This window comes from Aquarana catesbeiana, linkage group LG09 (assembly GCF_042186555.1).
Source record: "Aquarana catesbeiana isolate 2022-GZ linkage group LG09, ASM4218655v1, whole genome shotgun sequence".
Lineage (NCBI taxonomy): Eukaryota > Metazoa > Chordata > Amphibia > Anura > Ranidae > Aquarana > Aquarana catesbeiana.
This window is the reverse complement of record NC_133332.1, coordinates 124,858,318-124,871,590: the sequence shown is the minus strand read 5'-3', so window position 1 is coordinate 124,871,590 and position 13,273 is coordinate 124,858,318. Positions and strand designations below refer to the sequence as shown.

The window sequence follows — 13,273 nt, the reverse complement described above, 5'->3', positions numbered from 1 at the left end:
CACAGTATTTGCAATTCTGAAACAGCTGATAAAAAATGCGGGGTGTCACATTAAAAGCAAGAAAAAAAAAACATTTTTGTAGATCCCCCCAAATATTTCATCACCAGCATCTGCAGCAGGGGCTTAGTAGCTGCTACTGATCCAAGACTGGTTCATTTTCACAAATGTCAGCTGGTCAACAGTGTCCATAGACAGACGTGCTCTTTTGTCTGTACAAAGGCCCCCAAAACACTGAATGCAAGTTCAGAGAACATGCTGGCTGCAGGGCAGCCCAGCAGCCCAGTTGCATACTGGGCAAATTCTGGCCAGTGGTCCATCCCTTTGGCAGCTGAACAAGCTCCAGCGTTGTGGCCTGTCCTGCACTTTTCTCAGGTGCTAGCAGAGTCACCCAGTGGGTTGTGAATGATATATAGCATCTCTTCTTATACTTGCTGAACCAGGTGTCTGTAGTAACATGGAGCTTGCTGCTGACCTTATGGTCAGCCTTCCACATGATGGTGAAGGGCAGGTATGGATTTACAGGTAAAGAAATGGCAACTGAAAACCTGCCAGTGTTGTTCAGCACAAGCTGCAAATTCCCAAAAGGGGCCAAAATCTTGCTGGAGTTGAAAATCCAGAAATTTGACCAAGCTGGCATTTAAGCACTGGTTATGGGGGGGGGCTGTTTTTTTGTTTGCTCTAGTATCTAGGGCAGCAAAACTTCAGTTGCCCCTACTATGCATGGCCACACACAAACTCTCTTCTCTGTTGGAGGACTCATGACCAATATACTGTCATCTCTATCGCTGGAGGCTTCTGAGAGGGAATCATATATAGTGGATATATGTAGACATAAAAATGGAGAAGCTGGAAGAGGAAGAGAAGTGCATCCCTTTTTCTGATGTCTAGCATTCTGGTGCTGTTTCCAATAACATGCATGGTTATAGGCCTGATATTTCTTCAAACATGTATTCAAATAGACAATGGTATTGCCACCCATGATATGCTGGAGGAAGAGCTGCTGAAAACAGTGTGGTCTGCTACACATGTGCTAAAAAATGCCCACACTGGTGAGCCCCAGGGAGTGGAGTGGGGCACAACAGTGCCCTGCACCTATGGAGCTCTGCCATTCAGTGAAAAAGGGACAGCTGCTCCCTCCACTTGTCTGCAAACTGCCCCGGATGACATACTGCCTTGCTGGGGTTGTACCTCTCCCCCATTTTCTGTCAGACAACCACCTCTGCTCTATCGAGCACCCAGATATGGTCAGAGGCCTCATCATCCTCCCCTCCCTCCTCATCATCAAAACAAAATGACAGTATACTGTGGCTGTGGGAACCTTGGATCCCATTAGTTGCTGTGCATCCTCTTGCAGTAAGTGGCTCATGCTGTGCTCAAATAATACAGCAGTCTGCTCTGTTTCAGTTGGTGAGGCTTTAGCAGGAGTAGCAGTGGAGTAGTAGGCAGCTGCAGTGGCCTGCAAGATCGTCTGGACTTGGGTGAGGGCATTGAAGATTTGGTTAGCCACTCCACCACCTCCTGTGTGTGCTCTGGCTGTAAAGCACATCCAGCGCCCCAAAAAATGGCAAATGTGGCTTGCCTGCAGAAGATGCACCACGTCTATGACCACTTCTTTAGCCTGTAGGCCTGCCAGACATGATGCTGATAATGTGAGCTTATTCCCTACTTGTATTTGCAGCTTTTGGAAGAGCTGTATGAAGGGGATGTGGTGCTTTGGTGAACTAAACAACACCTCAACAATCTGCGCTGCTCTGTTGGTACCATGAGCAGCTTTTGTGGTATCTCCAACAGATTCCAGTGCTGCTTTTGCTGCTGACCCTCCAAAAAAAATAAGATAAAATAAACATAGAAATACGTCAAAATAACAAAAAAAGGGGACAGAAGCAACACAGCAACATAACCTGCCACTAACTCCCAAAAAATAGTCATAAAAAGGACTGTTGCTGAATGCAGGTGGACTTATACTCCACTCTCCCTAGCCACACAAAGTGAAATTGTGCAGCAATATACAGCACTATACAGTATATAACACTAAAAACAATATAAAGCACAAAGCAGTAGCAGCACACTACACTACACTAAACAACCCTCTCTCCCTGTAATACTGTCACCTATCCCTAGCTAAACTCCTAACACAATGACAAGGGGGCTGCTGGGAAGTAGCCTTTTATAGTGTGTGGGCTGCAACTTATGTCTAGTACACATGATCCGAAAAGTGGATGAAAAAAACACATTCAAAGAAATCGTCCTATAATCTATTCTTTATTACACAGCTTTCGAGAGACGATCATGACAATTCATGCTAAAAAATATTCTAAGGAACAAACACGACAATTTTTCTTGTAAGATAACAGAACAAACAATTTTCATGTAATTAGTATAGTATTTGTACGAAAAATTTGAGTGACCAAGACCACGCATGCTCAGAAATGAAAGAATACATTACAATACAATACATTACATCACTTCCCAAGCTGTATTCTGTTTTATGAGAATTTTCATAACGTTAGTAACCTATTCGTTTTTGAGACTAGCATGCAAAAAAAAACAAAAAACGGGCAATCATTCGTCTACTATTCTCATCATGTGTACTAGGCTTTAAACTTTGGCTAATGATAGTTATGAGATGTTTGGTGGAGCTTTTCCCGATGAACTTCCCAAGGGTTCAGGATTCGGTCACATGTCAGAACAGCGAATGTTCGGTCGAGCTTACATTAAGGCTGGGTTCACACATATGCAATTGCAGACATTGCATTGCATTTGCACCGCATTCCAGTGCACATCACATGTGATACCTGTGCGATGTATATTCAGCCATACAGTCTGTATGGTTGAAATCGCATTGCATTTGCACCAAAATGGTGCAGGGCCTTTTTTTGGTCCACTCTGGAATCAGGTTGCATGAGTGTTCAGACCCATGTGATCCGATTCCACCAGATTCCACAGCATGCACTGTGTTCTGCGAACCGATTTGAGGGTGTCATTAACTTTATATTGACACCCGCAGCAGTTTGCAGAGCGCAGTGTGGACTGCCTGCAATTCAGATGCGATGCGGGGACCCGCACAGGAATCGATTTGGTTCACTGCATCGCACCAGTGTGAACCCAGCCTTAGACTGAACACTCAACTCACCCCTAGTTGAAACTCAAATTACACAGAGCTAAATGAATAACCAGGAACTCCTCTTACTTTTTCTTCTCTTTACTTCATGTGGCTCAATACAGGTTTTCAGTTAGAGGGACAGTCTGAAAAAACTTGCTGCATATGTAAAGATTTTTAAATAGGTAGTAGTAAAACATTGAAAAAAATATAGGTAACATTAGTATAAAAACAAACTTAAAAAAAATAGCATAAAAACAAACTTAAAAAAAAAATCAAAAACTTTGAAAAAAAATGCAGAAAATCGTATATCCCTTATGATTATGTAAGTCACAATTGAGTATTATAATTATTATTCTATATATTTTAGAGTGTAAGCTCCTTGAGGACAAGGGAGTGATGTGAATGTACAATGTATATTTAAAGCTCTGCGTAAATCGATGGCGCTATATAAGTACCTGAAATAAATAAATGAATAAAAATATTTTATGTCTCTTTCATTGGAATCGCACAGTGTTATTTATTATTACTAAGTACGTCTCCTGCAAGTATGATGCTATATTTTCTGTATTCCAGTACAAAGAAACTGCTAAATTTAATAAATTTAGTAAATAAAATTCATTGAATCCATGGGAAATGTGCTTTGGTGCAGTTGCGTCATTTTTTTTTTCTAAATAATTTCGATTTAACATTGTGGTGGGTTATTTACCAGCAAGACCATCAATTCTGGCAATACTTCAGGAGCCTCCTGTTCTTCTAATGATGCTCATTCATCTCCCAGCAGGTGTTAAAATTTGTTTCGCTTTCTACATTTTGTCTGAAAACATTGCTGCCTTCTGTGAACTGACATTCTACACTGTACATACTAGTGAGCAGAATGTATTATTTACATATTCATAAATATACCTAGTTTAAACCATAATAAATTAGATTATAAATCTTAGTGGATTGGAAGTATATTGTGAACCCAGTAACCTAAATCTCATAAAGGACAGTAATTGTAAACTCAAAATGTTGTTTTTTATTTTTTTTACCTTAATGCATTCTCTGCATTAAGGTTACTTTTAAATCAGGTACTGATGTTAGATTATAAAGTTATACATAAGGACTGCAGAAATATCAAGCTGCAAACTATCGGTATTTATGTAATTATTGATTGCGATTTCCTTTTTGCACAGCTTTATTCTTGCTCATTGTGATTTTTTAGCTTTTGGGAAACTTAAATTTTTATTTGCACTTAACCTTTAAAAGCAATTACAGCTATGTTGTAAAGTTTAGATGTAATTCTTTGTTTTGCATGTGCTTGACTCTTTTTTTTTTTTTTTCAATATATATATTTTGTTTGTACAAAATGATTAGATGGTGAAAGGGAAAGTTCTGCTCTATAAGGTCACTTAAGGCTTCTAATTGGTTCTTATCCCCCGCCCATGCCCGCCCGCACTTTTTGCATATAAACAAAATGCCTACTAGCACTTTCTGTATATACAGGAGACACAAGAGGGCGCCTGTAAGTCCAGCAAATTCAATCATTTAAAAATACAAAGTAGCCAGTCACATTAAGTAGGAATTAAAGCACATATCAAGCTTAAAAGCCATCATCCATGAGGACCCGGGTCATCTGAAGCAGATGACCCAGTGTTAGGCGATGCACAAGCTCTAAACCAGAAAATACTTCAGCTCAGGAGCCAGTCTGAGAGCATGAAAACTTGACCGATGACATCAGATGCTGCAGGGTGTAGAGAGGGCGTGAGTACACGATTCAAGGCAGTAACCCCTCTTTCTTAAACCTGCCATTGATTGAGTATGCCAGGCTGGAGAACGAGACATTGCTGTACTTCTGGTTTTTAGCTTGTGCATCTCCTAACACTGGCGGTGTTGCGCTCATCTGTTTAGACGACCCAGGTCCTCATGGATGATGGCTTTTAAGCTTGATATGCACTTTTATTCTTTTTTTTTTTTTTTTTTTTTGTGAGTGGCTAATTTGCATTTTTTTGCTAATAAATGTGTAATTTGCTGCAATTAGAAGTGCCCTCTTGTGTTGCCTTTACATTACTACAGATATTCCTTTTATCTGCTGAGGAGCTGCACTTTGTCCTTTGAAGTCAGCTGCTATACTGCATTTGGCATTATGAACTGTTCAGCTAGGACTTCACCACTCAAGATTCTACTGGCTTGTTTACTTGCGCTATAATAGATTTTTATCTATAGCAGCTATTTACACCTTGGGACATTTTCCTTTTAAGTAAACCTGTTACAAAGCTGAGTAGCTCAGACTAATGCGATACCTTGCTGATCTGCAGGGCGCTAAAAATGGGGTCAGTTTAAAGCATCATTTTTTTTCATCTTCCCATCTATTAAATGTTTTGCCCTTGTTTTAAATTTGGATAGTATTTTTTTTTTCTGCCAGTAAATACCTTATACAGCCTTCTTCCTGTTTCTTGTCTGGTAAAAAGCCTAGGCTTATGACATCATGCACAGCTCTCTCTCTCACTCTTGTGTGAGTTTGCCAGGAAGGGAGGGGGGAACAGTCATAAGAGGGCCAATGCCAGCTGCAGGGCTGTAAATCCAGGAAGTGGAACAGGCAGCAGCTTCAGCTGCCCACAGTTAAAATGATTGCAGCCAGACTTAGTGGAGGGGGATCTCTGCAGCACATTTGGCAAGTATAGAATCACAGTATATATAAAATAATATAAATGGTTGGAGGGAAGCTTCAGAATGGCGAAGATGTTTTAATTACAAATTATGTGAGCAGACTGCAGTTCCTCTTTAAGTTCAAAATTTACAGAAATGTCAAGAATTGCAACCTAAACAAAGTATTCAACATCCGGGGACAACAATAGCATTCTAGTTTTCATTAAAGTAAATGCAATAATTATAAAATAGGTAATGAACTAGGAAGTAAAGGCTAATGTCCAGTACACATGTACCGAAAGTCGGACAGTTTAGCTGGAACCGGGCAACTTTTATTACATGTGTACTGCTTGTTTGTTCATCATCTTGTTAGAAAACCAGCATTTGATCAGCAGATGACTGCAAGTGCTGGTTAGTCTATTCTGCCGGTCAGGGCCATCTTTAATATTGATTGGACCCCGGGCAAACATTTTCTTGGGCCCCCCAATACAATTTCGCTCTCCACCTGCTCTGATATATATACACAATAAATAGCAGCTAGACTCAAAATCAGTTTACTGAATCAGATCAGACAGCGATTGCGATTGGTTGCCAGAGTTTACAGCATATCATTACCGCTTACTGACTGGTTGCTAGAGGTTACAGAACACATTATGGCTCACTGATTAGTTGCTAGAGGTTACAGCACATTATTTCTGCTTGTTGATTGGGTGCTAGAGATTACTGCACTTCATTACTGCTTACTGAATGGTCGCTAGAGGTTATAGGACATAATCTCCTCACTGCCTGCACACCATGGACTGGGGAGGTGAGGGGACCCATTAATATACAGAAAACTCCTAGGGATCCTATAACTCCTGGGATCAAGGGCAGTGCTGAGGGGGAGGGGGGGGATCAACGGCAATGCTGATTTTCTTACCGACTACCAATATAAAGAGTAGTTTCAACATTGGCCACTAGGGATGAGCTTCGAGTTTGAGTCGAACTCATGTTCGACTCGAACATCGGCTGTTCGCAAGTTCGCCGAACAGCGAACAATTTGGGGTGTTCGCGGCAAATTCGAATGCCGCGGAACACCCTTTAAAAGTCTATGGGAGAAATCAAAAGTGCTAATTTTAAAGGCTATTGTCATAAAAAGTATTTGGAGACCTGGGACCTGCCCCAGGGGACATGGATCAATGCAAAAAAAAGTTTTTAAAAACGGACGTTTTTTCAGGAGCAGTGATTTTAGTAATGCTTAAAGTCAAACAATAAAAGTGTAATATCCCTTTAAATTTCGTAGCTGGAGGGTGTCTATAGTATGTCTGTAAAGGGGCGCATGTTTCCCATGTTTAGAACAGTCTGACAGCAAAATGACATTTCAAAGGAAAAAAGTCATTTAAAACTACACGCGGCTATTGCATTGCGGTCCGACAATACACATAAAAGTTCATTGATAAAAATGGCATGGGAATTCCCCACAGGGGAACCCCGAACCAAAATTTAAAAAAAAATTACGTGGGGGTCCCCCTAAATTCCATACCAGGCCCTTCAGGTCTGGTATGGATATTAAGAGGAACCCCGGCCAAAATTTAAAAAAAAATGACGTGGGGGTCCCCCTAAATTCCATACCAGACCCTTCAGGTCTGGTATGGATTTTAAGGGGAACCCCGCGCCAAAATAAAAAAAAAAAACGGCATGGGGTCCCCCCAAAAATCCATACCAGACCCTTATCCGAGCACGCAACCTGGCAGGCTGCAGGAAGAGAGGGGGGATGAGAGAGCGCCTCCCCTCCTGAACCATACCAGGCCACATGCCCTCAACATTGGGAGGGTGCTTTGGGGTAGCCCCCCAAAACACCTTGTCCCCATGTTGATGAGGACAAGGGCCTCATCCCCACAACCCTGGCCAGTGGTTGTGGGGGTCTGCGGGCGGGGGGCTTATCGGAATCTGGAAGCCCCCTTTAACAAGGGGACCCCCAGATCCCGGCCCCCCTTTGTGAAATGGTAAGGGGGTACCCTTCTCTTCATCTTCTTCTCTTCTTCATCTTCTTTTCTTCTCTTCTTCATCTTCTTCTCCGGGCCGCTCCGCATCCATGCTGTCATGGAGGGAGGCTCCCGCCTTAAAGGGGGCTTCCAGGTTCCGATAAGCCCCCCGCCCGCAGACCCCCACAACCACTGGCCAGGGTTGTGGGGATGAGGCCCTTGTCCTCATCAACTTGGGGACAAGGTGTTTTGGGGGGCTACCCCAAAGCACCCTCCCAATGTTGAGGGCATGTGGCCTGGTACGGTTCAGGAGGGGGGGGCGCTCTCTTGTCCCCCCTCTTTTCCTGTGGTCTGCCAGATTGCATGCTCAGATAAGGGTCTGGTATGGATTTTTGGGGGGACCACACGCCGTTTTTTTTTTAAATTTTGGCGCGGGGTTCCCCTTAAAATCCATACCAGACCTGAAGGGTCTGGTATGGAATTTAGTGGGACCCCCACGTCATTTTTTTTTTTTTCTTATTTTGGTCGGGGTTCCCCTTAATATCCATACCAGACCTGAAGGGCCTGGTATGGAATTTAGGGGGACCCCCTCGTCATTTTTTTTTTAAATTTTGGTTCGGGGTTCCCCTGTGGGGAATTCCCATGCCGTTTTTATCAATGAACTTTTATGTGTATTGTCGGACCGGCAATGCAATAGCCGCGAGTAGTTTTAAATTACTTTTTTTCTTTGAAATGTCATTTTGCTGTCAGACTGTTCTAAACACGGGAAACATGTGCCCCTTTACAGGCATACTATAGACACCCCCCAGCTACGAAATTTAAAGGGATATTACACTTTTATTGTTTGACTTTAAGCATTATTAAAATCACTGCTCCTGAAAAAACGGCCTTTTTTAAAACTTTTTTTTGCACTTTTATGACAATAACTTGCATATAAGCCTTTAAAATTAGCACTTTTGATTATTCATGTTCGTGTCCCATAGACTTTAACGGTGTTCGCGTGTTCGAACAAACTTTTTTCCTGTTCGCATGTTCTGGTACGAACCGAACAGGGGGGTGTTCGGCTCATCCCTACTGGCCACCAATAAAATAGGGGTTTACACTGACCACTAATGTAATATTAGCATCTACAGTAACCACCAATGTAAGGGGGATTTATACTGACCACCAATGTAAGGGGGACAGTCACACTGGCTACTAGTGTGAATGAAAGGATTCTACACCAAGCCCCAATGTAATGAGAAGATTACAACTGACCACCAATGTAACTGAGACATTTAGCCTGTGTTCACATTTGTATGTCGGAAACGCATGCAAAATCGCTTTCCTGACACCACAGAAACGTGCTGCCCTTTAGCAGATACACAGCAGTGCCATCAATTGTTAATGACACCCTCACGCATCTGTTGACATATGCTGTGGCACTGTGTGATTTTGAAAAAGCGTTAGGGATTTTCTTCTGCATTTCTAGTGCATAGAGCAGCCCATTGAAATGAATGGGCTGCCCTACATGTTACCTACATTTTTATCCACCCTGTCAGTACACCTAAAACCCCTTCTAAACTCTGCACCCCGAACCTCCCCCATTCTCTCCACTCCAACCCTCCACCCCTTTAATTCTACCTGCCTCCTATGCTCATCTTTGCACCTACCTTTCTTACCTCTATACATCCCCTCCTTGCTCACCTGTGCACCCAAACTGTAATTCCTTCTCTGCCTACCTCTGAATACACTCCCCCCACCAATTTGCTTACCTTTGCAGAACAGGATCATATTAGGCTTAATGACCACAGTTGCAGGCAGGACTTTCAAGCATGCCCCTTTGTCTTCCCAGTGGGCAGCATTTAGTATAAGTGATGGTGGATATAACCTCAGGACGGTATGATATACATAAAAATGCCGCCTTTATTTACATATCAATGCTGCCGGCCACGGGCAAGGGCAGTGGACGGTGTCATTAGTTCTTTATTCTTTTTTGTATTATTTTTTACAATTTAATTTTTTTTTTTCATTTTTTCAAAATGCTTTTTGGGGGCCAGTGGATGGTGTCAGTAGGGCAGTGGACAGAGTCAGTAGAGTAATGAACAGTGTCAGAATTTGTTTTATATTTTTATTTTTTTACATTTTTATTTTTTTAATTATTTTTTACAATTTATTTTTGTATTTTTTGTTTTTCACAATGATTGGGGATAGGGGGGGAGGGGGCTTAGTGGACAGTGTCAGTAGAGCAGTGTACGGTATCAGTAGTTTTTTGTTTTTAGTTTTTAATCTATTTTGTTTCTATTTTTTTTTTTTATAATTGTTTTAATATTTTTTTCACAGTGCTTCTGGGGTAGGGGGTATGTAGCAGTGGACAGTGTCAGTAAGGTAGTGGATGGTGTCAGTAGTTTTTTTATTTTTACATATTGATTTTTTTACAATTTAATTTGTTTTTAATTTCTTTCACAATGCTTTTTGGGGGAAGGGGGTTGGGGTGATGGACAGTGTTGGTGGGGCAGGGGGAGTGGTGTCAGTAGTCTTTCTTTTATTGTATATATTTTTTAACAATTAAATTTTTTTAATTTTTTTACAATTCAATTTTTTAATATTTATTGATTTTTTTATCAGCCCTGTTAGTGGGCTTTGGTGAGATACTGTATCAGGGGTCTAAACAAACCCCTGACATGTCCCCTTTGAGACACAGATTCCCCAGTCCCTTTCTCAGCACTGAAGATGAATGGACAGGAGACAGCGGCTCTTGTCCATTCATAAACTGAAGCAGAGTAACACACAGTTTACTATGCTCAGTTTTCACAGGACGCGGGAGCGATCGGTAGCAATTGATCACTGTGTCCAATTTAAAAAAGGAATGGGCCGGCAAATGACATATTTACTGGTCCCTTCCTCCGCTCTCCATCCTGACACATCCCCTGTAGCCGACAGGAGGGAAGCCGGCTGTGGGGGGACGAGGGGGGCAGAGGAGGTGGACAATGGGCCAGAGGAAAACAGGGGGGGCGGAGAAGGACATGGAGGGGGGCAGAGAAGGAGGACAGGGGGGAAACCGGCTGCGGGGGGGGGCGAGGGGGGCGGAGGAGGAGGACAATGGGCCAGAGGAAAACGGGGGGGGCGGAGAAGGACAAGAAGGGGGGGTGGAGAAGGAGGACAGGGGGCCAGAGAAGAAGGACAGGGGGAAGCCAGCTGTGGGGGGGACAAGGGGGGGCAGAGGAGGAGGACAATGGGCCAGAGGAAAACAGGGGGGGGCGGAAAAGGACATGGAGGGGGAACGGAGAAGGAGGACATGGGGCCAGAGAAGGAGGACAGGGGCCGAATGAGCACACAGGCAAACAGCCGGAAATGATCCGTGCAGCAGGTGGGACAGCTGTGAACACTGATCTCCCTGTATAACTTTTTAGCCAACAGCCATGGGAGGAAGAAGAGGAGAAGCGGCTGTCGGCTAAAAAGCTATACAGGGAGATCGGTGTTCACAGCTGTCCTTCCTGATGCACCGATCATTCCTGGCTGTGAACCAGGGGACCATCCAGGATCGGCCGGATATTGCAAGGCACTTGCGGGTGTCAGGGAGCTTCAGCCAAAATGCAGGGGACTCCTGCATCTCGCAGGAGACTTGGGATGTCTGCTGTAGGCAGAGCAGAAAGTGACAAGGATTGTTTATCATTTATCCCACTCCAATAGCAATACATTGGGGTCCTAAAGTGGGTGATGACATCAACGGGAGTGCCAATGTATTTCTTCACCCACAGCCCTTGTCCAGGAAAAAAAGAAAGAAGAGTAGTAAGGGTAATGAATAAGCGCTGGTGAGAGCGTGGAATGTGTTTACCTTCTTGTCCCCACTGTGTCTGTCATCTCCTGTCATTTGGTTTTTGTCTGCAATAAAAGTGGATTGTCAGTGTGCAGCCATCCGAATTTTTCTTTGTTCTCCATTGTATAGCATGTGAGCTGATCTTGCACCTGATCGGAGGTTGTGTTTGGGATGGTTCAGAAGTGAACTCGTCTAGGAGCAACAATGTATTCCCAGTAGTAATCATGTGATCGCTTATAAAATAATTGAAAAAACGTTCTATTTGTTATACTATTGTTATTATTTTACTAAAGGTTTTGAAATTGTAGATGTATTGCATTTGTTGATACTTGTTTTATGCTTTATATCTGCTTTAATAATTTTTTTCCTACTTTTTTTCAGTGGCTATGTACAAAGAACCTTCCCTTCATGATCTCACAGAGTTTTCCAGATCTGGAAGTGGAACACCAACCAAAAGTAGAAGTGTTTCAGGAGTATTAAATGGTGGCAAATCTATGAGCCACCACGAATCAACGTAGCCAGCTGCAGGCAAGACAAAGGCTATGGAGCACACAGAAATGGAACCTTACCTCTGGATGCTGTTGAATTCTAACTAGCAGTCTTTCATCCAAATATTCGATTTTTCAGGACAAGCATCGAACTTGCATAGGTCACTCACGTCAGCCATTAGATCATGGGGTTTTATGAGCGGATTCCATAATCTTAGAATGTGCTTTTTGCAAATCAGAAGGCACCAAGATAGCTAGCAAAACATACAGTGGAATAAACCAAGGAGAGGACATAACCTGCTCTCTGTTTATATCACCTATGCTTTGTGGGAAAAAAACATTTCACAGAACCTTAAAGCTGATAAGAGTTTTGCTTTCCAACCAAGAATAAAAGACCACTTTTGCTCTATACAGAAAAATTTTACTGCTTATATGTTTTATAGGGGGTAAGCATATAAAAAATGTAAAACTTGTTGTTTTATTGGCTTACAGTTTTATATATAAGCTTGATTATATGTATTATTAATTTGGAAAAGTGCAACACTTTGATTTTCAACACATACAGCTTTCTGAACCGGTTCCTCAAAGCTGGCTTTCGTTGCGAAAATCAGGTCCGTTCTGAGGTCACCCCTCAGGCTCAAGTAAACAGTGTTCCTGTGACTTCTAACATACTCACTTTTTATATATCTTTGTAGTATCCTGATTATAGAGTTAGTCCATTATGTAGACACAAAATCGTATCCAATGCAGTTGACCCATTACGGATGCCATAATCCATCTATGTCGTTTTCTCTTAATTCCATTTTTTTGTGTATGATGTTCTCTAAATGTTGTGGCTTCTTTTCTAACAAAAAATAAACTGTGGAATTAAGGTGAAAGTTTTTATAAGAAATGTCTTATTTGTAAAGTCCTTTTTTCAATGTATGGCATATGTAAGAGTTGTAGACATTTTGGACAAACTGTGTCTACATAACAGGAACCTGTGCCTGCTATTTATTCAATATGTTTAAAATGTAATAAGTTTTCCAAATAGGTAATCCTATCTGTTGCATGGACAGAAAGAAAACTGGATTCAAGATGCATGACAAGTTTGGTTTCGTGCATTAGATGATGTTCATTTTTTTTTCTCTCTCTCCTGAATTACGTTATGGACAAGAAGATTCACATCTTGTACATGTTGTTAATTTGTTGTATACACAAAAATGCACTGAAAACATTTTTATTCAACTTGTATGATTTTGAATGATCACAGTCATTTAACACATTTTTTTTTTTTTTTTTGTCTTTGTGC

General features: G+C 42.0%; 1 protein-coding gene across 7 annotated transcripts in view; it reads left to right on the top strand.

Moving 5' to 3' along the window:
- The window catches only part of FGF13 (fibroblast growth factor 13), a 577,206-nt gene extending 564,881 nt beyond the window's left edge, over window positions 1-12,325 (top strand). For all 7 annotated transcript variants that reach the window (XM_073599240.1, XM_073599239.1, XM_073599244.1 and 4 more), the window contains one exon: window positions 11,876-12,325. In XM_073599240.1, the coding sequence (XP_073455341.1) occupies window positions 11,876-12,012 (137 nt within the window). In that variant the 3' untranslated portion in view covers window positions 12,013-12,325. The remainder of the gene's footprint in view (window positions 1-11,875) is intronic.
- Window positions 12,326-13,273: the final 948 nt, after the last annotated feature.